We start from the raw sequence: 27,944 nt of genomic DNA on the forward strand, positions 1-27,944 counted from the left end.
CAGCAACAGGGACTAGCAGTATCTAATGTGCAAGCTGGAGCGACAGGAAGAGTTGCTGAGCCTAAATTCCCTTTGCCTGAAAAATTTTCTGGGGAACACAGTAAATTTGTTTCTTTTCGTGAAGCTTGCAAACTATATTTCCGTATGCGCCCGATCTCCTCTGGTAATGAGGCTCAGCGTGTGGGCCTGGTGTTGTCATTGTTAAGCGGGGATCCCCAAGCATGGGCATTTTCTTTGCCATCTGATTCTGCTGCATTTGACTCTGTGGAGAGTTTTTTTTCTTCTCTTGGGAAAATCTACGATGAACCTGACAGAATGGCTCTAGCAGAATCTAAGATACGCACTATTCGCCAGGGGGAGCGAGTTGCAGAGGATTACTGTTCTGAATTTCGTCGCTGGGCGATCGATACACAATGTAATGATCCAGCATTGCGGAGTCAGTTTAGTCATGGGGTTTCTGGAAGGGTTAAAAAAGCCCTTCTGATGTATGAGACTCCTGCTTCTCTAGATTCCGCTATGAGTCTGGTTGTCCGCATTGATCGCCGTTTGCGTCAGGGGGAGCATGAGACACCGCCTATGGGAGAGGGTTTAGGTTCACGTGAGGTTGCTGCAGGTGAGCCCACAGAACCTATGCAAATCGCAGGGGTATCACATGTTAAGAATCGAGCCCCTGAGCTCAGGAAGCAGGGAGCCTGTTTTTACTGTGGTAAAACTGGTCATTTTATTAACATCTGTCCTCTGCTGTCTAAGAAAAACGCAACGGCGGAAAACTTCTAAGCTCAGAGGGTGTGGAGGAGACCAATCTGAGCTTATGTATATCCTCCATGGTGGTTTCTCAATGCATGCTCCCTGCTAAGGTTTTTATCGCTGGCAGTGAGCTACCAATTACTGTTTTTGTGGATAGTGGTTCAGCCACAAATCTCATTGATGAGGAGTTTGCGCGCACAGCAGGTTTTAGGATTGAAAAACTGTCTCATCCTATCCACGTGGTCACCATCAATGCTGCTCCTCTCTCTCAGGGGGAGATTACTGAATTTGTGGCTGAGGTGAAACTCCACATTGGGGTTCTACATTCCGAGCGGGTTACATGTAAGGTGCTCAGGAATCTTCCTGCTCAGGTGGTTTTGGGTTTTCCTTGGTTGTCTATGCACAACCCGGTAATTGACTGGAAAACTCAGGACATAATTCAGTGGAGCGAGTTCTGCCAGGAGAATTGCCTGGCCACGTGTGTGGCTGCAGTGACTTCAAGCGTTCCGGAGTCACTTCATGATTTTGTGGATGTGTTCTCTGAGAAGGGTTGTTCAGAGTTGCCGCCACATCGTCCTTATGACTGATCTATCAGGTTTAAACCAGGGGCCAAATTGCCTAAAGCAAGGATGTTTAACATCTCCGGTCCGGAGAGACAAGCGTTAAAAGATTATATTGCTGAAAGTTTGAGCAAAGGGCACATCAGGCCGTCATCCTCGCCGGTGGCAGCAGGGTTCTTCTTTGTGAAGAAGATGGCGGATTACGCTCATGTTTGGATTTCAGGGAGTTGAACCAGATTACGGTTCGTGATCCATACCCTATGCCACTGATACCAGATTTGTTCAACCAGGTGGCGGGTGCTAAGTGGTTTACCAAGCTTGACCTTAGGGAGGCGTACAACCTCATAAGAGTCGGTCAAGGTGATGAGTGGAAGACGGCTTTTAATACTCCTGAGGGTCATTTTGAAAATTTGGTGATGCCGTTTGGGTTGACTAACGCACCTGCAGTGTTCCAACATTTCATCAATGATGTGTTCTCGCATGTTTTGGGGAAATTCGTTATCGTGTACCTAGATGACATCCTCATATATTCTTGCGACCGTGATACTCATTTAGATCATGTCAGGCAGGTGTTACAGCTTCTCAGAGAGAATAATCTGTATGATAAAACTTGAGAAATGTGTATTTTCGGTACAGGAGTTGCCTTTCTTGGGTTATATTGTGTCTGCTTCTGGTTTTAAAATGGACGCCGCTAAGGTGCAGGCGGTGCTGCATTGGGAACGTCCTGATAACCTGAAAGCACTTCAGCGGTTCCTTGGGTTTTCTAACTACTAGAGGAAATTTATCAAGGATTTTTCCATCATTGCTAAACCGCTAACTGACATGACTAAAAAGGGTACCAATTTCTCCGTTTGGCCTGAGACTGCTGTGCGCGCATTTGAATTTCTTAAGAACAGTTTTGTTTCAGCCCCCATTCTTGTGCAGCCAGACGTATCAAAACCCTTTGTTGTGGAAGTCGATGCGTCTGAGGTTGGTGTGGGGGCGGTACTATCTCAAGGCTCATCTTTGAGTGGTTTGCGTCCATGCGCCTATTTCTCCAAGAAACTGTCGTCCGCCGAACGTAACTACGATATCGGCAACAGGGAGTTGTTGGCAATCAAGTTGGCCTTTGAGGAATGGCGACACTTCTTGGAGGGGTCGGTCCATCAGGTAACTGTTATTACCGATCATAAGAATCTGCTGTATTTGGAGTCAGCCAAGCGTCTGTCCCCCAGGCAGGCTCGCTGGGCATTGTTTTTCACGCGGTTCAATTTTGTTGTCACTTACAGACCGGGGTATAAAAACACTAAGGCGGATGCTCTGTCCAGGTGTTTTCCGGGGGAGAACCTCGGGAAGATCCAGTACCCATCCTCCAAAAGGGTGTTGTGGTTTCGGCTCTCACTACCGAGGTTGAGGCTCAGATTGTCGAGGCTCAGGAGGAGGTACCATCTGAGCTTCCCATCAACAAATCTTTTGTACCGCTTCATCTCCGCTTAAAGGTTTTGGCGGAGCATCATGATGCTGTCCTGGCTGGCCACCCAGGGGTTAGAGGTACCTTGGAGTTGGTGTCACGTCAGTTTTGGTGGCCCAAGATCCGACAGGACGTGGTCTCATACGTGTCAGCTTGTTCCACGTGCGCTAGGGCTAAGACACCCCGCTCCCATCCTGTTGGCACACTACTTCCTCTTGAAGTACCTAGTAAGCCATGGACGGAAATCTCCATGGATTTTATCACTGATTTGCCCTCATCAGCTGAAAACACGGTCATCTTGGTGATTGTTGATCGGTTTTCAAAAATGTCGCACTTTGTGTCTTTGCCTTCGTTGCCTAACGCTAAGACTCTGTCTCAGGTATTTGTGCAGGAGGTGGTCAGACTTCATGGGGTTCCGTCTGACATCGTGTCTGATAGGGGGTCTCAGTTTGTGGCAAAATTTTGGAAAGCATTTTGCTCACGGCTGGGGATCAAGTTGTCTCATTCCTCGGCGTTCCATCCTCAGTCAAATGGTCAGACTGAGTGTATGAACCAAAATTTGGAACAGTATTTACGCTTTGTCTCTGATAACCGGGAGGAGTGGTCGACGTTCCTTCCTTTGGCTGAGTTTGCCATCAATAATCACCGCCAGGAGTTGTCTGGGGAGTCTCCGTTTTTTTGTGTTTACGGGCTACATCCTCAATTTTGTACCTTTAGTCAGAGGGGCTCTTCCGGCGTTCCGGAGGAGGACCAGTTAGGAGCTCAATTGTCATCAGTCTGGAGGAGAGTATACAGCGCCTGTTGAGTGTGGGTGCTAGGTACAAACGTGTGGCTGACAGTAGGCATGTGCCAGGTCCGGACCTGAGTGTGGATGACTGGGTGTGGTTATCCACAAAAAACATAAGACTCAAGACACCATCCCTTAAATTGGGTCCACGGTTTATTGGTCCATTTAAGGTCACCGCCGTCATTAACCCAGTAGCGTACCGATTGGAGCTCCCTACGGTGTATAAGATACACAACGTGTTCCACAGGTCTCTTCTAAAGAAGGTGGTGGGTTCTGTGGACGCGGCGCCTATGCCACCTCCAGTCTTGGTAGATGGTAATTTGGAGTTTGAAGTCTCCAAGGTGGTTGACTCTCGTGTAGTGCGCCGCACTTTACAGTACTTGGTACACTGGCGTGGTTATGGGCCTGAGGAGAGGTTCTGGGTACCAGCCTCGGATATTCATGCGGATCGGCTGGTCAGGTTTTTTCATCGTCGCCATCCAGACAAGCCGGGTCCTATAAGCCGTGAGGGCCCTAGGGTCCCTCGTAGAAGGCGGGGTACTGTCATGTCAGACGCTGTTCAGACCAGGTCGTTCGACAGACAGCGGTAATTCCGCTTTTGACCACTATTTGCTCATTGGCGTCGGCTAGATTTTATCTAGCTGTTCCGGGGTTAATTTACCTGATCCTCGGATTGGAAGCTGGGCCATGCCCATTGCCTTTTAATAGTTCTCCTGATCTTTGGGCGTCGCCAATTATAGCTTCTGTCTTATCTGTAGTTATCTCGGTCCAGAGTGGAGAGCTGGTTGTTGGAGAATCGTTGCTGGTGGTGTATTTTCCTTAGTCTTATTTACTCCTTCCTATATTTGTATTTATTTTGCCCTGCACATTTATAGTGTATTCCTGAGTGACTGCGGCGTGGTGTATATTATCCTTTATCCTTGTCTGTGCTAACTGTGGGTATTGGTGTATTACCTCTTCACTGGGTGGTGGGCGGAGGTTTCAGCCTAGGGTTGAAACAGGAGACAGGGCGAGGGTCGAGGCCTGGACATGCACACCATCAGTGTAAACTCTGGGAGAGGGTCAGTCAGGATTTCCCTAGTCTGAGGGAAATTGCAGGGGCCCGGGTTATTAGCTCTCGCTCACCTAGTCTCCCCGTGACATCATCTCATTATTACAGGCCAGGGTCAGTTGAGTCTTCTCATTATCATTAAGGGGCAGGGTCAGTAGAGTCATCTCATTACCATTTAGAAGGCAGGGTCAGTAGAGTCATATCATTACCATTAGAGGGAAGGGTCAGTAGTCTTCTCATTACTATTAGAGGGCAGAGTCAATAGTCATCTCCTTAACATTAGAATGCAGGCTTAGCATAGTTGTTCTATTATTGTCAGAGGGTAGTCTCAGTATAGACGGCAGGCTTAGCTGGTTTATTTTTATTAATTAAAGGGAATCCGCCTCCAGGTTTTTGCCACTTTGAGAGAGCAGCATGATGTAAAGACAGAAACTCTCATTTTGGTGATGTATGACTTTCTGGGCTGCTTGCTGTAGTTTTGATAAAATAATTATTTATCACCACTAGATTATCACTAGAGGACTAGTACTCCAACCACACCCCCCACCACTGATTGGCAGCTTTCAGCCTATGCACAGTGTACAGAGGAAGCTGTCAATCAGCTGTGTGGGCGGGGTTATACAGAGCATTCATAGAACTGCTAGATTGTCAGCAGATAAAAACTGTGATTTTATCAAAACTGGAGCAAGCAGCCCAGTAAGTGATACATCGCTGAAATCAGGGTCTCTGCCCCTACACCAGGAGTTGAAGCAAAATGACATTTTCAGAACTGAATTTTGGACCTAAATCAAAAAGATGTTCATACTTGGAAATAATCTGTATTCTGCATGGCTGATATGGGGAGATTAGATCGTGGCCCCCCCGTGTGTCCAGGGTCCGCTGTAATTATCCAGGCTACACTTGAGATGAATGGATATTACATACGGAGCATTTGTGTACATTACCCAGCAGGGTGTGTGGTGCGTTGGGGTTTATTGCTGTGTCGATCCGCAGTGAATGGTCGGTCTATGAGTTGACGTCGCATCGAGCTTTGCTTGCATAGAACTTTTTAGAATCCATAAGAATGATTTTATGAATATGGATAAATCTCCGGCAACACACGGGCCTGTATTTAATCATTTTCTGGAAATTCTCTCTTCTCCTTCAGCTCTGTACATTGAAATGTAGCATGGCTTCCAAATTTTCTTTAACAGGTTGGCTGTGAAATCTGCAGCCAGAAGGTTCCTGAAAGTTCCCATTCATTGTACAATCGGCTAAAGGTGAAGCGACCATGGCTGACACTTAATATTCGGTGACACTATTAGAACAAATATTATTAGTGTGAGAAGCCAGAAAGCGTCCAATATTCCACCCGGCGCTGCTCTATACCGTCCGCTTACACCTCTGCGATGGGTATTTAACACTTTGTATACCCTGGAATGGAGAGAGTGGGGATCTACTTCTGCCTCCCAAAAATTAATCACTGCCCCTTTAATCAGACTCCACCCCTTCTGACATTTCCCCTGAAACATGGAGCCGGCCAAGTGCTGAAAAGTCTCTTATTCTCTGGCAGATTTCTCCAAAGCTGATTATTTCAGGGCTTTGCTGAATCCTCTGTAGACTCCTGAGTAGGTCAGAAGTGACTTAATACTTTCCTTTTTCTTGTTTATTTTCAGCTTTATTGCCCCTTTAATTGGCACGTGGATGGTATTAGTCATTAGGATATGCCAGCACAATTCAGAACCATGATGAGCTCACCTCGTTGGGAGTAGCCAGTATATAATTAATTGGAGCACATTTTGTGTAGCTTGCAAAAAATAAAAAAAAATGAATGACCTGAAGCGTGCTCGTCCAGTCACACAAAATTTATAGACCGCAATAATATTGTTTAGTTAAAACTGCCTTCTGTGAACATACCACTATAATATATCCAGGAACTATCCTGATCATGCTCTGTAACTTCACATGGGCTCTTTTAAAGCGGGTGGTTCCTTTGCATCAGCATTCTGCCAGCACTATATGTGCAGGAGCTTCCTTTTATGCATATATTGCTCTTAACGTTGTACAATAACTGAACTGAAAACCGCCTTTCTGTTATGTCTATATGAGAGAGAAAAAAACTTGCTCCCAGTTCCTGTAGACAGACATAATCCTGTAATCCGTCTCAGCATTTTTTGAAGTGGATAGTAAATTAGACGGAAGAAGAAAAGTAAAAAAAAAATCGATATTTATTTTATTTATTTTTTACTCCATTGGGTGTGTTTTTTTATTTTATTTTTTATTTCTACCGGGTACGTTTAGTTGTGCTCAAGTCTAAATTCTGGGAATGAAGAGTCAGCACATAGCACCTTCCTTTAAGACTGTCATGAGCAACCTTCGAGCGAATGTGGCCGTGCTGTAGCCCGATGCACGGCCGATGGGCTGAGTGTGACAGCGTCATGTATTTCTGTGCAGCTGACTCATTCGGGCCGGGATAGCCGCCGGCCAGTCCGTATACTGCGATCCATCTCGGTCCAATTTATATGGCCGCCTGGCCGTGCCCTAAAGGGACAGCAATATATAGCAATCAATACTATCCAATACGATCCTCTCACCAGCGCCCCCTGCTGTCGGCAAAAAGTAAAACATTTCCACGTTTGTAACAAAAAGAAGAGAACACGAGCAGGTAAAACGCAGCCTTGTATTTCCACTTCTGCGGTATAAAACATAACACTTTTTGTGCAAAACTCATAATACAAAACTGTAAATTTAGCAAACACTTTCTTCTCCCCCGTAATTACAAAAAAAACTAGTATTTATGTACAAAAACCGACAGTGTCAAGATCATCATCATATCAGAAATACGGTCTGAGCAATGCTGAGTGGTTTTCATAAGAACAACGTATATTCACTACAAAAAGGTTTAACACAAAGAAGAAAACAAAAGACGACAGTAAGTAAGTGGCAGCCGCAGTTCACTGGATACCTAAGCAATGGGAACGTTTGTGAAGACGCCCGAACAGAGCGACGCTTATGGAGAGGGAGTGATAACGAAAAACTGAACCAATTGGTACCGAGCGGTGGCCTCCAACCTGCGGCTCTCCGGCTGCGGAGAAACTGCAAACTCCTAAAATGTTTTGCAAAGTAATATATATATATTTTTTTACTCCTTCCCGTCATATCATAGGGTGGAGCGCTCAATGCCTTAAAAGTGGGACATTTCTTGCCCAATGTCACTACCTACGGGCCAAGATGTAAGAAGATTGGGTAACGGGAAGTGACAACTGGTCCGAGTATATTTCTAGCTTCCAAAAGCAGTTGTCACTATTTAGGCCCATAATTACTATGATACTGCCCTATGACTAGATAGGGGACATTTTACACTGGTTTTATTACCAGGTTACCTGGTATCCTCATATTTACATGCTAAAAAGTTTGTGCTTTTAAGGGGTTATCCAAAAACTTGCTGATCCCTTTGGCTCTCACTGCTTGGATCTATACTGATCCCAAAAGTAGGACTCTAAAGTGCTCGGTCTAAATGGAGCAATGGGTGCACACTCGCACCACCACTGCATTCATCGTCTATGGGACTGCTGGAGATAAACCCAGAACTTTAGGTCCCTACTTTAGTGACTGGTGGAAGTCCTAGGGATTGGATCCCCAGCGATCAGGATTCCATTACATTACGGTATTTGATGGTGAAGTCATGAGCGACCGGCTTGCGACCAAAACATCTTGCATTTTTTGACTTTTTGGAAACCAGTCGTGTTGCGTTTGCATGAGGTCGTCTGTCACATTATAACCACATGGATTAGATGAGATGTCGGCAGTCCCACAGACAATGAGCTGAGCGGTGGAGCGCATGTGCAGACATCTGTCCATGGCACTTATGATCTCTTAGTGGGGATCTCAATGGTGGGATCTACAGCGATCAGCTCAGTCACATGCTACTTTTGACCAAAACATTAATCCGGTTTGGACTTTTTGGAAATCGTTTAATCGTGTTGACATTCCAAACTGCCGATCCTTTTGTTCTCCGACATAAGCCGCCGTCAGAGGAGTCTGTCAGTGGCTTTTTCATAGAGAACACAGGAACTCTCGGCACTTGCAAGGGCTACTGTGTATGGAGGAGCCGGGAGAGGCGGTTGCTGGACAAACCATCTTTTGGCGGACAGCTATCTTTTCTGTGTGGGGCCATCACAAATGCCATGAAATGATTCCTGTCCTAACAATCTCCGAATCCAAAAATTTCCCATCTATCTGATCTTGTAGTTGGCGGCTTGTTGGCTTTTTTACCGTGCATGTAATTTCTTGGCTAAGGATATGAAAAAATGTTTTAAAGTAAAAATAGGTACAAAGTGATAAAAAGGGAAAAAGTGAAAAACAAACTAAAAGGTAGTCTGTAATTTAAGGGAAAAGAAAAACTGAAGGGATTATTTACGATAAAACATAAAAAATTGATTTGGTTTTGGAAGAAAGCAGCCATGTTTGTAACAATGTTCAGAAGGAAAAAGGCCACCATAGCAATTTAAGAGGGTCTTAAACATTTAGACGGACTTTAACATTGATGGCTTATCCTTAGGATTGGTCATCTGTGTCTGATCGGTGGAGGTCTGACACCTGGCATCCCCACCAGTCAGCTGTTCCTGGTGTCGGTGGCGACTGGAACTGCTCAGTTGCGGAGCAGCACACCTCTGTTGACGGTTAGGCCATCAATGTTAAAGTCAAGGACAACCCCTTTAATATTGCATGACATCCCAATTTTGGATACGAACCTTTAATGTTTTCCTGGACGAGAAAGTGATTTATGTCGTGCTCGGGCGCCATTGTACAAAACCTCTAAATTCTTTTACTTATTACAAATTCTTTTAGTTATTACATCGAGCAGTCAATGGCTTTTTAATGAGTCTTGGCTCAGTTGAGATCTTTGGAATAATTAGAAATGCATATATACAAAATTAAAAAGGGGTTGTCTCCAAAAAGAGCACCACTCTTTCTTCACCCTACAGGTTGTGTCTGTTATTAAAGCTCAACCCCCATTAAAGTGAATTGGGCTGAACTGTAATCTTACACAACTCCTGTAGACGGTAGTGTCCACGTTTAAGCCTGGACAACCCCTTTAGAAGGCAATCATCTAGGGCAATGAATGGAGTCACCATGTTTCTGGACTGCATACACGTCTGCCTGTTGAGGACAATATTCTAGCTTCACAGAAGATACCTGAAGGACACATCTGCCGAACATCTGGAATGACCTCAGATCAATAAAATACTTTATATAAAACTTCTTCTTAAAATGTCCTTCCGATTGTTTTCCTGCATATAGTATGTACATATCTACCACAAAATATTACAACTCCGCAGAGATCATGGAGTCATTGTGTCCGTGGAGGTCAGAGTCTTCCAGTAACGAAGACTGTTTCATGTCCACCTTGTAGGGTTTCATACCTTTGCTTCCAAAGGATTGTACTCCTATACTACTCGGATGGCTCTGCATAGACATATGGGATAATAACGGGATGTTCGCATCCTGATTGGATCCTGAAGATGGTAAGCTGGTCACGTGACCAGTACTTGTTGACCCGCTTGCACTACTTGGAGAGCGGCTCTTTGGTGGTGGACAATGCTGAATGACTCTCGGTGGCCCTGGTGGTTGGTAGTGAGCAGCGGGAAAAGCAGCATATCCAGGAGGGATAGGGTATCCGTTTATAGGTATGAATCTTTGATTTTGAGGTAATGGAGGCCCTATAAAACCAGTAATTTGGGCCTGAGGAATTCCTTGCGGTGAGAAAATAAAATTAGGAAACCTTTGATTGCTCAAATTGCTTACAGGGCTGGCACTCAAAGATGTTGTCTGTGTCGTGGCATTACCTCCCGATGGCGTAGTGGAACTTGTATGGCTTGAAAGTCCTTCCCATGACCTCAGCCTCATGTGAATATCCTTGAACCTCGGCCTTCGAGATGGTATTTCTTGCCAACATTCAGTCATGAGACTATACATTCTTGGAGGACAGTCCTCGGACAATGGAAGCAGTTGCCTCTTCCTGACCATTTCGATGACTTCTTGGTTACTAAATCCATAGTAGGGTTGAAGACCAAAGCTGAAGATTTCCCACAACACCACACCGTAAGACCAGATATCCGAATCGGTGGAAAATTTGCCGTACATGATGGCCTCTGGAGGCATCCATCTAATCGGAAGAAGGGACTTGTTTTGGACTCTATAGTAATCAGCTGAGTAGATTTCTCTCGAAAGTCCAAGGTCGGAGATTTTTATATGAAGTTGTTCTCCAACTAATATGTTCCGAGCGGCCAGGTCTTTATGGACAAAGAAGTGACTTGCTAGATACTCCATTCCGGCGGCAATCTGAACAGCAATGTGAAGAAAATCTCCATGATCGAGGCTTGATTTAACAGTCCCATCTTCATCGCTGCTGCAGCCAACATCTGAATGGGGGGACCTCATAATGAGGAATTCATGAAGATCCCCAAGATTCATGAACTCAAATAGCATGCACACTGGCTGCTCCTGGGTGACCACTCCAAGAAGACACACAATGTTGGGATGGTGTAACTCCGCCATGAGAGACGCCTCCTGCTGGAACTCTGCCCACTGCTGGGGATTGTTATAATCCTTCAAAGTCTTGATGGCTACAAGTTGGGCATGATCCATCCCTGGGAGGTAGAGGTGACCTTTGTAGATCTTTCCAAAGACACATTCCCCTAGTTCTTCCATAAAGCGTACTGCAGACAGAGGGAGCTCTTTAGCCTTGGTCTGTATGAAATAAAAAATAGACAAAAATTAGGAGTTATTACAAGAGAAAAAGTCCACATGACAGTCCACATACAGGACCCGAGAGTTAAAAATACGATTTACAGTACTTCCATTAGCAGCTCTATTAATTTTAAAGGAGAGACATATTAAGAAAGAACAGCCATAAGATGTTGGTAAACTTCAGAGATGAGTTAATGGATTTATGGCAAATTTATTTTGGATTTCCCCAAAAATAAGGTTCACGAAAACTATTTTTTTTTTTAAATTCGATTCACTCATATCCAGCAAAATGGCAATTGGACTGCGGTTTAGCGAGATTCTTTTTCGGACCAGTCCAATTCAGGTTCGCCTCCTCCCTCCAGCTCTGGGCTTCTCTTCTGTCTTCCCTCTTTGGCACCTCTCGCACTGTCTAATCCTCGTGTGATATCATGACCTCACAAGATGATATGGGCCATGACATCACCTGAGCGGAATAGAAGACTGCAGCCGGAGGGAGGACGTGAGCTAGCAGAGGAACAGGCAGGGAGAGGTGCGGTGCCATGATACATGAAGGGGAAGGTGAGACACCACAGAGAATAATAAATGGCTTTCTCCAGTAATTTGAGTCACGTGAAATACATTTAATTTTGAGTAAATGTGGGGAATCACGTTTCATCAGATTCCCTCATTTTTAGTTTTTATAGGATACTGGGAGTAATCAGTGGGACATAGCATCACTTCATCATTGTGTACTGCCCTTATCATTCCCGATTTAGCATCTCATCCCTTTTGTAAACTCTCCTTACACAGTGAGGCTCCCGGGCAGCTGCCTTTATTCATTTGAAAGGGGCCGCGGTGCATTTGCCTACAGAGCGACGCTGAGCTAGGGAAGACCAGGGAAAGCAGAATTGGAGAAATGCCTCAGTCTCGAAGACAGTGTGGCTCCCTTAGGTCGAGACACCACAAAGGACACCACTAGGGACACCATGAGGGACACCACTAAGAACACCACAAGGGACATCACTAGAGACAGCACTAAGGACACCACTAGAGATACCACTAGGGACTCAACTAGACACCACTAGAGATACCACTAGAAACATCACTAAGGACACCACTAAGGATTCAAATAGGAACACCACTAAGGACACCACTAGGGACATCACTAAGGACACCACTAGGGACATCACTAAGGACACCACTAGGGACAGCACTAAGAACACCACTAGGGACATCACTCGAGACAGCACTAAGGACACCACTAGAGATACCACTGGGGACACAACTAGAGATACCACTAGAGACATCACTAAGGACACAACTAAGGATTCATATAGGGACACCACTAAGGACACCACTAGGGACATCACTAGAGACACCACTAGAGACACCACTAGGGACATCACTAAGCACACCACTAGGGACACCACTAAGCACACCACTAGGGACACCACTAAGAACCCCACTAGGGGCACCACTAAGGATACAACTAGGGACACCGCTAAGAACACCACTAGGGACACCACTAAGGACACCATTAGAGACACCATTAAGGACACAACTTGGGCACTGACTCCACTGCCTTATACCCTAGAGCCCCGGCACTTTTGGGGGGGTACTGCGCCCCAGATTTAAGGGTATGGTATAACATCATCATCCGACATATAATGTATCAGGTACACTGACTGTCACATGCTAATTACCTTATTGCAGATTTTTTATTTTCTAGATGAGAAAACTGTGATGCGCAGAAATTTTCTGTGAAAAATTAAAATATATACTCCGAAAATTTACAGTAATTTTTTTCATCCCTTGTGACAAAAACCTCCAACCCCATTAGAGATCCCTCCTAAAAAAAAAACAGAAACATTCAATTTTTCTCCAATTACTAAAATATTGTCCTGATGAAACCGTACCCCGGTGGAGTCAGTAACCATGTTACAGCCTGATTTCTCTTCACACAATTAGTAAGAAGAGGATATCGGACCCAAGTATTGAAACATGGAGCCAGTTAAGTGTACTGCCATGTCAGGAAATTAGCTGTGTTGTTGGACTCCAGATGGTTTACATTACACAAATCCTTTAGGCCAAACTTGTTTACATCTGGCATATTGTAAATTAGATCCCAGTAATGAAAGCGCAGTGACCTCTCCCTCACCTCCGCGCACGCTCTGCCTGCCGAAACCCACATCACAGGAGCCTAATAATATCACCAAACCTGTCAAGGGTTGGCGCTGCCAGTCCAACCGCCATGTGTTACATGACAAAGTGCAACGCAAATATAACAATAACATAAAATACACAAAGAAAGCTGGAAACTAGATCCCGACATTGTGATCCTACGATCAGCGCCTTCATCTTAAAGGAAGACAGAAAATTACTGTTTATTAACAGTCCGGCATCAGAAATACTACAAAATACACAGACTTGGTCTACAATGGTAAGAAACAACAATGTCCTTTACATAAACTTCTAAAACAGAAATATAAAACAATATGATGATTACTATTCCTGTACATAGGGGGCAGTATTATAGTAGTTATATTCTTGTACATAGGAGCAGTATTATAGTAGTTATATTCTTGTACATAGGAGCAGTATTATAGTAGTTATATTCTTGTACATAGGGGCAGTATTATAGTAGTTATATTCTTGTACATAGGAGCAGTATTATAGTAGTTATATTCTTGTACATAGGAGGCAGTATTATAGTAGTTATATTCTTGTACATAGGAGCAGTATTATAGTAGTTATATTCCTGTACATAGGAGCAGTATTATAGTAGTTATATTCTTGTACATAGGGGCAGTATTATAGTAGTTATATTCTTGTACATAGGGGCAGTATTATAGTAGTAATATTCTTGTACATAGGGGGCAGTATTATAGTAGTTATATTCCTGTACATAGGGGCAGTATTATAGTAGTTATATTCTTGTACATAGGAGCAGTATTATAGTAGTTATATTCTTGTACATAGGAGCAGTATTATAGTAGTTATATTCTTGTACATAGGAGCAGTATTATAGTTGTTATATTCTTGTACATAGGAGCAGTATTATAGTAGTAATATTCTTGTACATAGGAGCAGTATTATAGTAGTAATATTCTTGTACATAGGAGCAGTATTATAGTAGTTATATTCTTGTACATAGGGGCAGTATTATAGTAGTAATATTCTTGTATATAGGGGCAGTATTATAGTAGTTATATTCTTGTACATAGGAGCAGTATTATAGTTGTTATATTCTTGTACATAGGAGCAGTATTATAGTAGTAATATTCTTGTACATAGGAGCAGTATTATAGTAGTTATATTCTTGTACATAGGGGCAGTATTATAGTAGTAATATTCTTGTACATAGGGGGCAGTATTATAGTAGTTATATTCCTGTACATAGGGGCAGTATTATAGTAGTTATATTCTTGTACATAGGGGCAGTATTATAGTAGTAATATTCTTGTACATAGGGGCAGTATTATAGTAGTTGTATTCTTGTACATAGGGGCAGTATTATAGTAGTTATATTCTTGTACATAGGGGCAGTATTATAGTAGTTATATTCTTGTACATAGGGACAGTATTATAGTTGTTATATTCTTGTACATAGGAGCAGTATTATTGTAGTTATATTCTTGTACATAGGGGCAGTATTATAGTAATTATATTCTTGTACATAGGAGCAGTATTATAGTAATTATATTCTTGTACATAGGAGCAGTATTATAGTAGTTATATTCTTGTACACAGGAGTAGTATTATAGTAGTTCTATTCTTGTACATAGGGGGCAGTATTATAGTAGTTATATATTGTGAATGCAATATTTCTGTAATGTCTTCCTACATTCTGCTCATATTGTGTTGGGTTCTAGTTTGGTGCCACTGGATATTTTTCACATTGAAGTCTTTCTTCGTGGAAACAAATAGCTATAAATTGTGATGTTTGTGAAGTGTCTGTGGTTATGAAGTCAGTTTCTTCGGCTTTGATAGGTCACGTTTTCAGTCTATACATCATATTTACGCCTTTCTGGTTCATGCACAATATTCTGCATTAGATTCTGCAAAAGGTTAAAATGGTGATAATTGGTAACAGAGGAGGCTTATAATGGAGGATTGTTATTCTACGACTAGATAAAATATGCCTTTATTTAGCCCCATCCTATCGTAAAGATTGCATTAATACATTACTTGACATAAAAAAATCACCCTTTTTCCTGCAGAATCCAAGAGATCAAACAATCGTTTTACTACGAAACAGATTTATCATCTTTTCAAGGAACCTTGCAGAAAAGTCCAATGTAATTCATACTTTTGTAAATAAGAGACATGGTCAATAGACGTTTTCACCATCCTAATCAAGCTCCAAAAGCTTTGTAACTGGACTTTAGACTATTTCGCTACCAGTACTGACTGGGAGGGCACTAGAGAAGAAGCCGGTCTATTATAGTGCTGCCTCAGATTTACATGTGTGGCTACTTCTAGATGTGACTGAGAGTTGGCACGTCCAGGGTTGGTGATGAACCCATCGTTTTCCATTTAGTTGCACGTCCCAAAGATAGTGCCTACATCGATCAATCAAAATACCAAAACTGCCAAAACTTATTTGGGGCCGATTAATTTACTAATCTATTATATACTTTGTAAAGAAGCACTTTGGGTCCGAGTCATTGTTGCATTTGAGCCTTTTTTGGTCTCGTTTTTGGTGTTTTTCACTCTATTCTTCTCTTAATTTCCCCCTTTTTTTAAAGTCTATTTTATATTTCCGCTTTTCTTTTTTATTTTTGCATTATTGGGTTGGAGTTTCCATGTTTTTTGGCAGATCCATCAATTGTGACTTTTTTGGAAAAGTTGTTATACTTTTGCGACTTCAAATAGCTGCAAAAAAGTTTAAAAAGAACAATAAAGAGCATTTTTTTATTTTGCAAAATTCCATTTTGAAGTATTTGGCGCAAAGCGCATCAATGATTACCACAAAACAAAGGATGAATCTGGTCCCAAAAATGGCAGCTCGTGCTATGTGTTCCCAATGGGCGCAGTAATTCTTACCTTTGGTTTATATGCGTTTAACATGGACATCTCGACGTTCTGCCCCCGGACGTGCTTGGGTTGTCGCTGCACCTCGGGAGAAGACGCCTTCTGGTTATTGCGACAGATGCAAATGAAGAAAAACAGCAAAGCGATCGCCAGCGGGATGGTGACACTCGGGACCAGGATGTAGAGAATTTCCATCTTGTTCTTTTCTTTAGAATCCTGCGTTTCTAATATGTTAAAAAAAAAAAAAAAAAAAACTCATGAAACGAATTGAACCAGTAAAGCCAAAGTAAAAAAAATAAAAGAAAACCCAATAATTAATATTCTAACAACTGATACTTTGAATTTTTGATAAATAAATGCCCCCTGTGATAGGGTTAGTATTACATGTTTGCCATCTGTCCCGAAAAATCTCAGATCCCGAACCTAAAAAAAGGGAAAACCTCTCGAATTCATGCAATAGTTAACAGATTTTCCTGAGACCACCAGGGTACTTTAAGGGTCTCATTCATTGTGCCATTTGCACTTCTTGTTGTGTCGTTTTTAGTACTTTTCACCTTTTGTTTTGCGTCTTATTCATCCTTTCATTTGAGCCTTTTTTACAGTCTATCTTATACATTTTGTTTTTATTTTTTTCTTTACGTCCATTATTGTGGTCAAAGTTTGGGGTTTCTAGATATTTTCATCTTTCACCAATTTGCGACTTTTTAAAAAGTTGAAAAAATTTTGCAGTTGTCCCCTGGAGCGATTTCATGTTTTGTTTTTGTTTTTTTTTTAATGTTAGAATAACGTGACTTTTTGAGTTTAAAAGTCACCGAAAAGGTTAAAGGCAAAAAAAAAATTTATTTGTCTTTTTTTTTTTTTAGAGAATTCATGCTGTTTTTCAAAAAGTGGGTGCAAAAAGAAAGTCAACGAGACAAAGAAAAGGAAAGTGATTCACAAAAGATACCCGCAAATGATGAAACGGGTCGTAAAGTTTTACTCAAAATTGTAAAGTTGCTGTACTTATAAGATTTTAAATATTCAGAAAAGAAAAATGACAAATATATATATATCTATATATATATATAGATATATATATCTATATATATATATATATATATAGATATATATCTAGATATATATATATATATATATATATATATATATATATATATCTATATCTATCTATCTATCTATATATATCTATATATCTCTGATACATGTTACATATTCCGAGCCACTAGGAGCTCTGGGGGGGAGTTTCTGACAAGTATAGTATCATCATTGTAAATAGAAACCGCAGGGTCACACATGGAAGCGAACAGTAATGGGACCAATTAGTCCTATAACTGGGGCCCTTCCGCTGACTTAGAAATCCTCTGGCCCTGAGATATCGGTGCGGATATTTTCTTTCCTTGTAAACATCTACAGTGAGAATACTTGATGTAATTTCGGGACTTGCTGCACACATGGAGCAGCGGTGAAGCTTTGCCTTGTTGGGGAATTTCCTGTTTGGGATGTTGTGGCTTTCAGATGCCGGCTGCGCACGGTTCCTTAGCACGGCTCGGTTTTCATGGACTACAAAGGCAGCCTGTGTCCAGGGGCGGCCGCATCACGCGGCACAGTAGCCCCGCTAACACGAAACAGGCGCCTCCCTCTCTCCACAAGAAAGGAGAATATCAAACTTCCAAACTCACGGACAGAAGGACGTGCGTCGGGGTAGAGGCATGAGCCTGCAGGGGGTACATTCCCCCCATCCCACCCGCCCATTACTGGAAATGTATCCTATGGGTCAATTTAGGAGTTCCCTAAAAATAAAGCTGCTGCAAAATGATAATTGCTTTTATTGATACCAATCTCCGCTTAAAGGGGTATTTTGGTTTCAGGAATTCCAGAAGAGTCCAGCACCAAGTCTCCTCCGCTGCTTCCGGAGTCTGTAATTGTCTGCAGTATTGACATCACATCGACAGCACTGCAACTAATCAGTGAGCTAAGCGGCTGGGAGCTGCTCAGGCCATCAACTGAGGCAGAATCACTAAGCTCACTGATCGGCTGCAGCGCTGTCGACGTGACAGCAGCACTGCAGACAAAAACAGGCAAATCGCAACTGCAAAAAAATTTGCACCAAAAATTGCACAGATTTGTTGTCACACAACATTCCGTGAAGCGAGCAACTCCCTGTGTAGCTCTAGATTCGTATCTAATGATTGTCAGTGAGGCAGCATGGCGAAACGTGACGTCGCGGAAAATCCAAAGCGGTTGGGAGATTTAGTTGCGAGTTGCAAACACGACTTTGCCTCCAAAGATTCGCGACCTGTCTGTGATTTATCTTTTTTATTTATATACAAATTGCGGCTCTAATGAAAGTTGCACATGATGCTTTTGATCGTACAACTTATGGAAGAAATATTGTTGCACGACACATTGTTTTAGCAGGCAAATCACAACTGTGAAAAAGGTTGCGCCACAATTTTCACAAATCCTTCAGCAGAACTTGTCTGAGATCTTCTGCCATGAGAGCCAGTTGCGGTGTAGCTATAGTTTCCCATCTGATGGAAGGCAAAGTGGTTGCGTTGCGTAAAGTGACTGTTGCAAAAAATCCAAAGCAGTTGGAAATTTAGTCTCAGGGCACAAACGACAGGCGACTTGGCTTGCCTAGACTTTAACGAGGGAAGTGTGGGACTGTGACTGGCATGGGACCTGTCTGTGGGTTTGTTTGTTTTTTACAACCATATTGCCGCTCGAAAATCTTGCACAAAAAGAAGTCGAAGACGAGATGCACAAATGCTATTTTTGCACAAAATTTTGGTTGCATGACACACGTCGCCTTATGTAAGGTTTCATGATTGCGATGTCGCAGTGTAAAGATGGTGAATGTGGCCGTGTTCCCGTGATCGCGACACAACAGTTACTGATATTCCACTCTAGAATCCTCGCTTACCGCACGCCGGAATGTCGCACACTTCGTGCTTCAGGTTCTCGTCCAAGGTGAAGCACCAGGGGGCCTCCCTCTGATTGCCGGGGTTCCTGCAGTAAGAATGGCCGCCGTTAAGCTCCGGGTAGCGCATGCCGTTAAACATGTGGGTATGGGGGTACTGGGAATTCCACGGCTGACACTGCCGCCCGGATTTGGTGACGCTCACTGTGCCCCGGTAATCGACTCCGCTGCTGTTATAGCATTTATGATCTGCAACAAGAATGGAGACAGGAAAATCAATACAAAATTCTAAAGAAATGCAACCGCGCACAGACCGGGAGGACTAAAGGTTACCCCGATGGGTTGCCATAGGCAACGTAGACCCTCATTTTGTGGTATGTAGTAAAATAGGATCCATGTGTTACTGTGCGGAGCGGCGATTATGTCCCATAATGAAATGATTGAGCCAAGTGGTTTGTAGTAGATATCAAATTGCCGTGATCAAGAGCCGAAGCTCTCAACCGTTTCCTAACATGTGATGCTAAGTCGTGGAGACGTCATGGAAGATGAGGGGGTTTCTCGGAAATATCTGCAAGCGTCGAGATCCTCAAAGGGGAATCTAAAACAGTAGATTATGTATCCTGAGATACCGCTGTGTTTGCCAACTGAAAGCTCTTACAAGATGCTCCTGCTACAGCCGGTTATTTTACTCCCATGCACGGGGTATTGTGGAGAAAGAAAGGGAGGCTCCTGCTGCAGACAGCTGTCTTATAGCTATGCACAGGATGGTGTGGGGGAGGCTCCTGCTGCAGACAGTTGTCTTATAGCTATGCACAGGATGGTGTGGGGGTGGCTCCTGCTACAGCCGTTATTTTACTGCCATGCACGGGGTATTGTGGAGGAAGAAAGGGAGGCTCCTGCTGCAGACAATTGTCTTATAGCTATGCACAGGATGGTGTGGGGGAGGCTCCTGCTGCAGACAGTTGTCTTATAGCTATGCACAAGATGGTGTGGGGGTGGCTCCTGCTACAGCCGTTATTTTACTGCCATGCACAGCATATTGTGGAGGAAGAAAGGGAGGCTCCTGCTGCAGACAGTTGTCTTACAGCTATGCACAGGATAGCGTGGGGGAGGCTCCTGCTGAAGACAGTTGTCTTATAGCTATGCACATGATGGTGTGGGGGAGTCTCCTGCTGCAGACAGTTGTCTTATAGCTATGCACAGGATGGTGTGGGGGAGGCTACTGCTGCAGACAGTTGTCTTATATCTATGCACAGGATGGAGTGGGGGAGGTTCCTGATGCAGACAGTTGTCTTATAGCTATGCACAGGATGGTGTGGGGGAGGTTCCTGCTGCAGACAGTTGTCTTATGGCTATGCACAGGATGGTGTGGGGGAGGCTCCTGCTGCAGACAGTTGTCTTATAGCTATGCACAGGATGATGTGGGGGAGGCTCCTGCTGCAGACAGTTGTCTTATAGCTATGCACAGGATAGCGTGGGGGAGGCTCCTGCTGAAGACAGTTGTCTTATAGCTATGCACATGATGGTGTGGGGGAGGCTCCTGCTGCAGACAGTTGTCTTATAGCTATGCACAGGGTGGTGTGGGGGAGTCTCCTGCTGCAGACAGTTGTCTTATAGCTATGCACCGGATGGTGTGGGGGAGGCTCCTGCTGCAGACAGTTGTCTTATATCTATGCACAGGATGGAGTGGGGGAGGTTCCTGCTGCAGACAGTTGTCTTATGGCTATGCACAGGATGGTGTGGGGGAGGCTCCTGCTGCAGACAGTTGTCTTATAGCTATGCACAGGATGATGTGGGGGAGGCTCCTGCTGCAGACAGTTGTCTTATAGCTATGCACAGGATGATGTGGGGGAGGCTCCTGCTACAGACAGTTGTCTTATAGCTATGCACAGGATGGTGTGGGGAGGCTCCTGCTACAGACAGTTGTCTTATAGCTATGCACAGGATGGTGTGGGGGAAGCTCCTGCTGCAGACAGTTGTCTTACAGCTATTCACTGGATATTGAGGGGAAAGATTCTTAGTAACTTAGTAATATTACAGTCAGGACCAGAAGTAGGAGGTTCCTGATGCAGTCACTTGTCTTACAGCCACATACAAGGTATTGAGAAGAAGGGGAGGCTCCTGCTGCAGTTATATTACAGCTGCACTCAGGTCAGTAAGAGGGAGGAGGAGCAGTTGTCTTCTAACCATGTGCACCATATTGTGGAAGAGGAAGGGGAGGCTCCTGCTGCAGACTGCTGCTGGTGAAGCTCCTGCTGCAGACTGTTGTGGGTGAAGCTCCTGCTGCAGACTGTTGCGGGTGAAGCTCCTGCTGCAGACTGTTGCGGGTGAAGCTCCTGCTGCGGTTTGTTACCTTACAGCAAGACATAGGACAGTGGGAAAGAGAAGATGGCAGCCATGCACAGGATATTGTCAGGAAGAAGGGAGGGGGTTCTGCTGCAGTTAGTTATCTAACCTCCAGACACAAGATAGTGAGAAAAAGGAGGGGGGGAAGCTTCTGCTGCAGCTAGTTGCCACACACAGGACAATGAGGAAGGCAAGGAGAGGACATGTCTGACTTTGTAATTGTAAAAATCAAATCAATGACAAGAAGAAGATGAAGTGAGGAAGTGCTGGGATTTTTTTTAATTTCTTTTGCTTTTTCTGTGTTTAGCAGGAGTGTGGATGGAGCATGATTGACACGTGTGATCTCAAGACTTTTATGCCACAGCCAGAATTTCAAAACCTTGACTTTGAAGAGCTATAAATATGTATGTGTGTCGCGTAGTGATCTTCCATTTAGACATGTTATATAATTAGTATAATTAGTAAATGTATTAATGGGCAATTACAATATCAAAAAAAGGCCACATTTTATTTCTCCAAACAAGGGAAGGGGCGCCGCTTTTCTTCATGTGGCTGTGACTGGTGTGACATTGACACTTAGGATAATACCAGACATTTCCATCTGGAGAATCATTGCTCTGTTTCTTGCTAATCTAGTCCAGCCGCCCCCTCTACATCACAATAGAGGAGCTACCGTATTTTTTAAAAGCCAAAACTAAAAGAAAAAGTAAAAATGTAACTGCTGAGCAGCAATATTATGGGATGTGAAGCATGGGGCAGTGTTTATATTAGATGGTACAGGACATTCCTCAGCGGTGGCACCATGGGGGTCTCGTGGTTATTGTTCGGCCGTGGTGTAGGGACAGGAACCAGAAATATCCCAGCAATCCAAAACAATGAAATAGTAACTTAACCACATAAACCACTGGGGAAAAAATATAAGTAAAAAACAAGAATTGTGTGCCAGACGCTGGCGCGTGTCCTCGTGTGGGTGGAAGATATGTGCAACCTTGGCATGAACTGACCGAATGGCAGCCGCTTCTTGGGTGAGCTGATCGTTCCCACTTACTTTTATTGATGGGGTCGGACATTGGTATTCCGATCCGTATGCAGTTACTGGCCTCCGGGCTGTCGGGTTGCGGGAGGTCCTCACAGTTGGGAAGTTTTAATGTCCTTAATATCATAGGGTTGGATCTGGCGAAGATGTACTCGGCCTGACAGAGGACGTTCTCCAGGATCTCACACTCGTCCCGGCACAGGTCTCGCGGTTTGGGCAACGAGGACGATTCGGCGCAGTATGGAAAGGCGTAATGGCAGAGCGACGGGATGGCAAACTGCGAGCATTTATCCGATAGGTGATTGGAGGTGCCGATCATGGTGAAGGCAGCTGAAATGGGAAAAATGGGGCAGTAGATAAAATAAATTACCAAGGGATACATTAACCCCTCCAGGACTAAGGCATTTTTTCATTTCTGAGCTTTTGTTTTTTCCTCTCTTACTACCCACTTTTTTATCTCTTCTTGTTGTCATCATACGAATGCTTGTTTCTTTTGCCTTTTTGGATGAAACTTTTCACTTTACCATATATTGTAGCAATAAACGGGGAAAAAAAAAAACTTCAATAGAAGAGAAATGGCGGAAAAAAATGCAATTCTGCCATTGTTTTCAGGGTTAATTTACATGGTGTTTAGTATGTGATAAATATATATATATATATATATATATATATATATATATATATATATAGTGATTAAAACACATTCAGAGACCCTTAAAAAGAATAGAGGGGTGATTTAAACCTTTATAATTTTTTTTAATTTTCAAAAATGTTTATTAATGTGATTTTCTGTTTTCGTCCCTGTAGGAGACTTGAAGCTGCGATCCTTTGATCGCTATATATTGCATTACTCCAGTATATAGTGACACTGACAATCTCCTACAAGGATCAGACTGAGAAGGCGAAACGAGCGCTTTATTTAGGTCCCTGGCTGCAATGGCAACCCATCAGCAATTTATATTCTCTGGGTTATTATTATATTTTTTTTCTCTAGGAAATGAAGGAGATAATAGAAACTTTCAGAAAGGTAAATAAATAAGCAAATATTTTATATAAATAAATAATACTGTAATACTGCAGTATACTGTAAAATGACTGATGTCCTATGGAGTCCAGGCCTCAGAGGTGTACAAACATGGCAGACACCGGGGTCTTCAGTACACCCCAGCTGTAATGAGGGTGCTATAGAACCCCATAAATGTTTTTTTTGGGGGGACACTTTACCCTATTTTTACCATAAATGCCGCTGTCACAATTTAGACTGACAACGCTGATAGCTCCTGAGCTCAGCACCAGCCGTACGCCCATCTTTTGTAAGTGTACTGCGCATTGCCAACAGAAATGTGGGTCGAGGGGTCTCCCCAGGAGCAGTTTTTCCCCCCAGGTGCAGGTTTGCTGGGTGCTAACTCGGCCCTTGCGGATGAGATTTTACAGGTGGCACGTCAATTTTTTTTGCGGATTTTCCTGTCCGATCCCCTTAACAATCTGCGACAGAATCCACGAGTGACAAAATCAACAAATTCTTAAAATCAAAGAGAAAAGTTTGTGGTACCGGTCATCTGGTTTTCCAGTTCTCCTTGCATGTGTAGAGACTCCATGTAGATGGTCCGGTTCCCAATGAATCGTGCGCAGGCAAATCCTCTGTACGGCTGGCAATAACCGTCTTCTTCAAATTCATCCCTGGTGATACAATAAGAATAATGAAACTTCTGATCCTCCACTAGAGGGCGCCAGAAAACTGCAACAAAAAGTTCAAAACTTCCTCCCAAAAATGTGTGAATGCACAGAATAGTAAGTGGCGAGCACCGAAATCATCCACAGAAGGTTCAGTTACAGCATAAAAGGGCAACTGTGCATATTCTACAATATTCTTAGTAACTGAGGACTGCTGAACCCAGTGCAAAATGTATAACTGATCCCCCATCGATCATGTACCATTTATATACTGGTATCCTCAAGACCCCTTTGAGGACCAGGGCAACTACAACTTGTGCAGCCCCTTTAGCTATGGCCCTGATCCTAATTTCCTTCTGCCACATTTTAATTTAATGTTCTAATCACTTTTCAGCATCAGTAAAGTTTAGCACCGGTCTAAACTAATCAGCTTAACTCCAAGGTGATGGTTTGTTACAATGTGTCAGTGCAGTAAAAATATATATATCAGTCATTCACGGTTTTTAGATCAAAAGGAATTCTAGACTGGATACAATTGTAGCAATTCCTCAGCTGTGAGGAGTATGAAAGCAGGAGGGGTTCACATTCTCTGACAGCATGCAGAGATCTTGAAAAGGGAAGAAATAGAAAAAAAAACAAAAATTAAAAAGTTTCAGTACTTTTGAAGCTTTTACATTAAACCTAAAAATGTTTTCCCACAATGAAAAAAGGAATTAATTACATAGTTTTGTCTTATAATGCACTGCAGGGCATGATCTGAACCAGCAGAGGGCAGTAGAGATGCATGATTTCCTGCAGGCTGAGAGTTTGCAGTAAGTCAGCAGAATTCTGAATGCAGCTCTGGAGGAAAATGTTGTATAAAACACGATTTAAGTCACAGTCCTCACTGCTGGATAAGTTTGCATCGCACAACGTAATTCTAGAACATCATACTGGGAATAAGACTAGCTGCAGCTGAGAAGTTAAGACTTGTTTTTTCAGAACTGGCGCTGGGTCAGCGCTGGAACCGAGGGCTTTGCCCATTAAGAATGAATCGAGGGAAGTGATACGGTGACACCGGAGCAGCATTCAGCCTAAATGACTCCATTGACTTTTACGGGATGTTCGGGAGGTGCCGGCTGCATTCTGGGTGCCCCAGTTTAGACTGTTGGCGCTCTTCCGAGGTGAAATGCAGCCGGGTGACGTACAATGGCAGGATCGCTCTGTGATGTGAATGCAGGATTTTTGTTTTGTTTATTTCGTTTTTTAGCCAACACGTTTTCTTAATATGTACAGGAGCTGTTAAGATCTATGGGCGGGACATTAGATCTCCCCGAGAATCTGCATCTAGAGCTTATTTTTAATGAAAGGTGGTATTATCAGTGTGAGACATGTAATGACTGACAGTCCGCTCTCCTGACCTACATGTCTCACACTGGCAACGCCTCCACTCAATTATAAGCTCTGCAGACAGATTCTCGGGGAGATCTATGTCTGTCCCATAGATCTTAAGAGCTCATTTTTTATTGAAAAAAACATGGATTACTCTGGAATAAAACATCGGATCACAGATCTCAAAATATCATTTTATTCAACTTTCTATGACGTACATGACCATATAGGAGGGTTGATCCTACTGACAAATTCACTGTAAAGTGACTGGAGGGAGGAATAATTCTGCCACAATGTGACCCGGCTATTTGGACTCTTTGGTATTGCTATACATACACTGTATGGAACTATATTATAAGCATGGCATTATAATATTATATGGCATATAGTGCTTAGCTCTGCCATATGGGCATTGTGTGGCACCATTATATGCATTATATGAGCACTGTATGGTAAAGCACTTTGCCATTATACGGTGGTATTTTTAGTCACCATGTGGCACTATTACTTGGGTGTTACTGTTTTGTAGCAGTGGTACCTATATGATATACTATTGTATTCTTGGCAAGCATTTGGGAGGACTATCCTATTGCGAATGTGAACCCCCGGTCCCCTGACCCTAGTTTCCCAGCTTTCCCAGCCCGGTTTCCTACCTCTCTATTCCCTGCTCCCTGCCTCCCTTAATAAAGAAATGTTCTAGAATCGCTTTTTTTTTTTTTTTTTTTGGAAACCTTCAGTCTTTCTTCTGGAATTCCAGGAAGTGCCCCCTTATACCAATGTTATGTCTCAGCTGGCGAGGTGGATTCTTGAAGCCCTTGGTCCGGATGAGTGTTTTTTTATGCATAACAGATACAGATGCTTCTCACAAAATTAGAATATCAATAAAAAGTTCATTTATTTCAGTTCTTCAATACAAAAAGTGAAACTCACACATTCTATAGAGTCATTACAGAGTGATCTATTTCAAGTGTTTATTTCTGTTAATGTTGATGATTATGGCTTACAGCCAATGAAAACCCCAAAAGTCATTATCTCAGTAAATTAAAATAATTCACAAAAAACTCCTACAAAGGCTCCTAAGTGTTTATAAAGGTCCCTTAGTTTGTTTCAGTAGCTCCACAATCATGGGGAAGACTGCTGACTTGACAGATGTCCAGAAGGCGTCACTGACACACTCCACAAGGAGGGGAAGCCACAAAAGGTCATTGCTAAAGGAGGAGATGCGATGTAGCAGTGTTAGGTATGTCTGGAGTCCAGTATTTACAGAGCTGAGTATGAAACTAATTTTGACAGTTGTGCAAAGTAGAGGGTTGGATGCTAACTACCTGAATACTCAGGCTGCGTGCCGCCGCCAGAGTCGGGGAGTGCCACCTTAGAGGTGATGGCCAGGTTACTATCATAACCTCATGGACAGAAGACCAGCAGGCGCCCGCCAGAGCAGGGGAAGAATGAAGGAGAAGACACTGGAGCTGAGGCAGGGGAATAACATCCAGGATGCATCAGGTGAGTTGGCAAGTATGAGTGTATGTATTGCATATGTGCCGCTCGTGCAGGATGCAGGTGTCCAGGGTGCATGTGTCCAGGGTGCAGGTGTCCAGGGTGCAGGTGTCCAGGGTGCAGGTGTCCAGGGTGCATGTGTCTAGGGTGCATGTGTCCAGGGTGCATGTGTCTAGGGTGCATGTGTCCAGGGTGCATGTGTCTAGGGTGCATGTGTCCAGGGTGCATGTGTCTAGGGTGCATGTGTCCAGGGTGCATGTGTCCAGGGTGCAGGTGTCCAGGGTGCAGGTGTCCAGGGTGCATGTGTCCAGGGTGCAGGTGTCCAGGGTGCAGGTGTCCAGGGTGCAGGTGTCCAGGGTGCAGGTGTCCCCATTTGTTAACGCCTTTCTGTAATAAAGTCCAGTACGGGTAAAAAGAAAATTTGTGATGTCTTAAGGGCCCAGCAGATATGCAGGCTGCATTCCTTGGCTTCTTATGGGACTGCACAGACCTGGATCTCGGGCACCGATGCAGGCTGAATATATGAAGTCGGAGCTGTCATTACCTCCAGCACCAACTATTAATGGTAAAACTCCCAGTATAAGCATGCACACAGTGGTGCGTCCGACAGCCATCTGTGATTGAGCGTGCCAAATCCTGGCAATGATTTTTATTACCAAATGCTAATTATTTGTTAGACAGCGCTTGTAAACCTCCGGAGTTTGATGTTACGGAGGAGAACATCTGATTTACATTCATACAACAAAGTCATTATGGGAGCAGA

At 43.5% G+C, this 27,944-nt stretch overlaps 1 protein-coding gene across 1 annotated transcript in view; it reads right to left on the reverse strand.

Moving 5' to 3' along the window:
• Nucleotides 1-7,080: 7,080 nt before the first annotated feature.
• Nucleotides 7,081-27,944, reverse strand: part of ROR1 (receptor tyrosine kinase like orphan receptor 1) — a 210,474-nt gene continuing 189,610 nt past the window's right edge. Inside the window, exons 5-9 of the mRNA XM_077278145.1 lie at nucleotides 24,192-24,319; nucleotides 22,652-22,969; nucleotides 19,261-19,506; nucleotides 16,353-16,564; nucleotides 7,081-11,327 (exon numbers count right to left, since the gene is read on the reverse strand). Coding sequence (XP_077134260.1) covers nucleotides 9,903-11,327; nucleotides 16,353-16,564; nucleotides 19,261-19,506; nucleotides 22,652-22,969; nucleotides 24,192-24,319 — 2,329 coding nt within the window. The 3' untranslated portion in view covers nucleotides 7,081-9,902. The remainder of the gene's footprint in view (nucleotides 11,328-16,352; nucleotides 16,565-19,260; nucleotides 19,507-22,651; nucleotides 22,970-24,191; nucleotides 24,320-27,944) is intronic.

This window comes from Ranitomeya variabilis, chromosome 8, assembly GCF_051348905.1.
Source record: "Ranitomeya variabilis isolate aRanVar5 chromosome 8, aRanVar5.hap1, whole genome shotgun sequence".
Lineage (NCBI taxonomy): Eukaryota > Metazoa > Chordata > Amphibia > Anura > Dendrobatidae > Ranitomeya > Ranitomeya variabilis.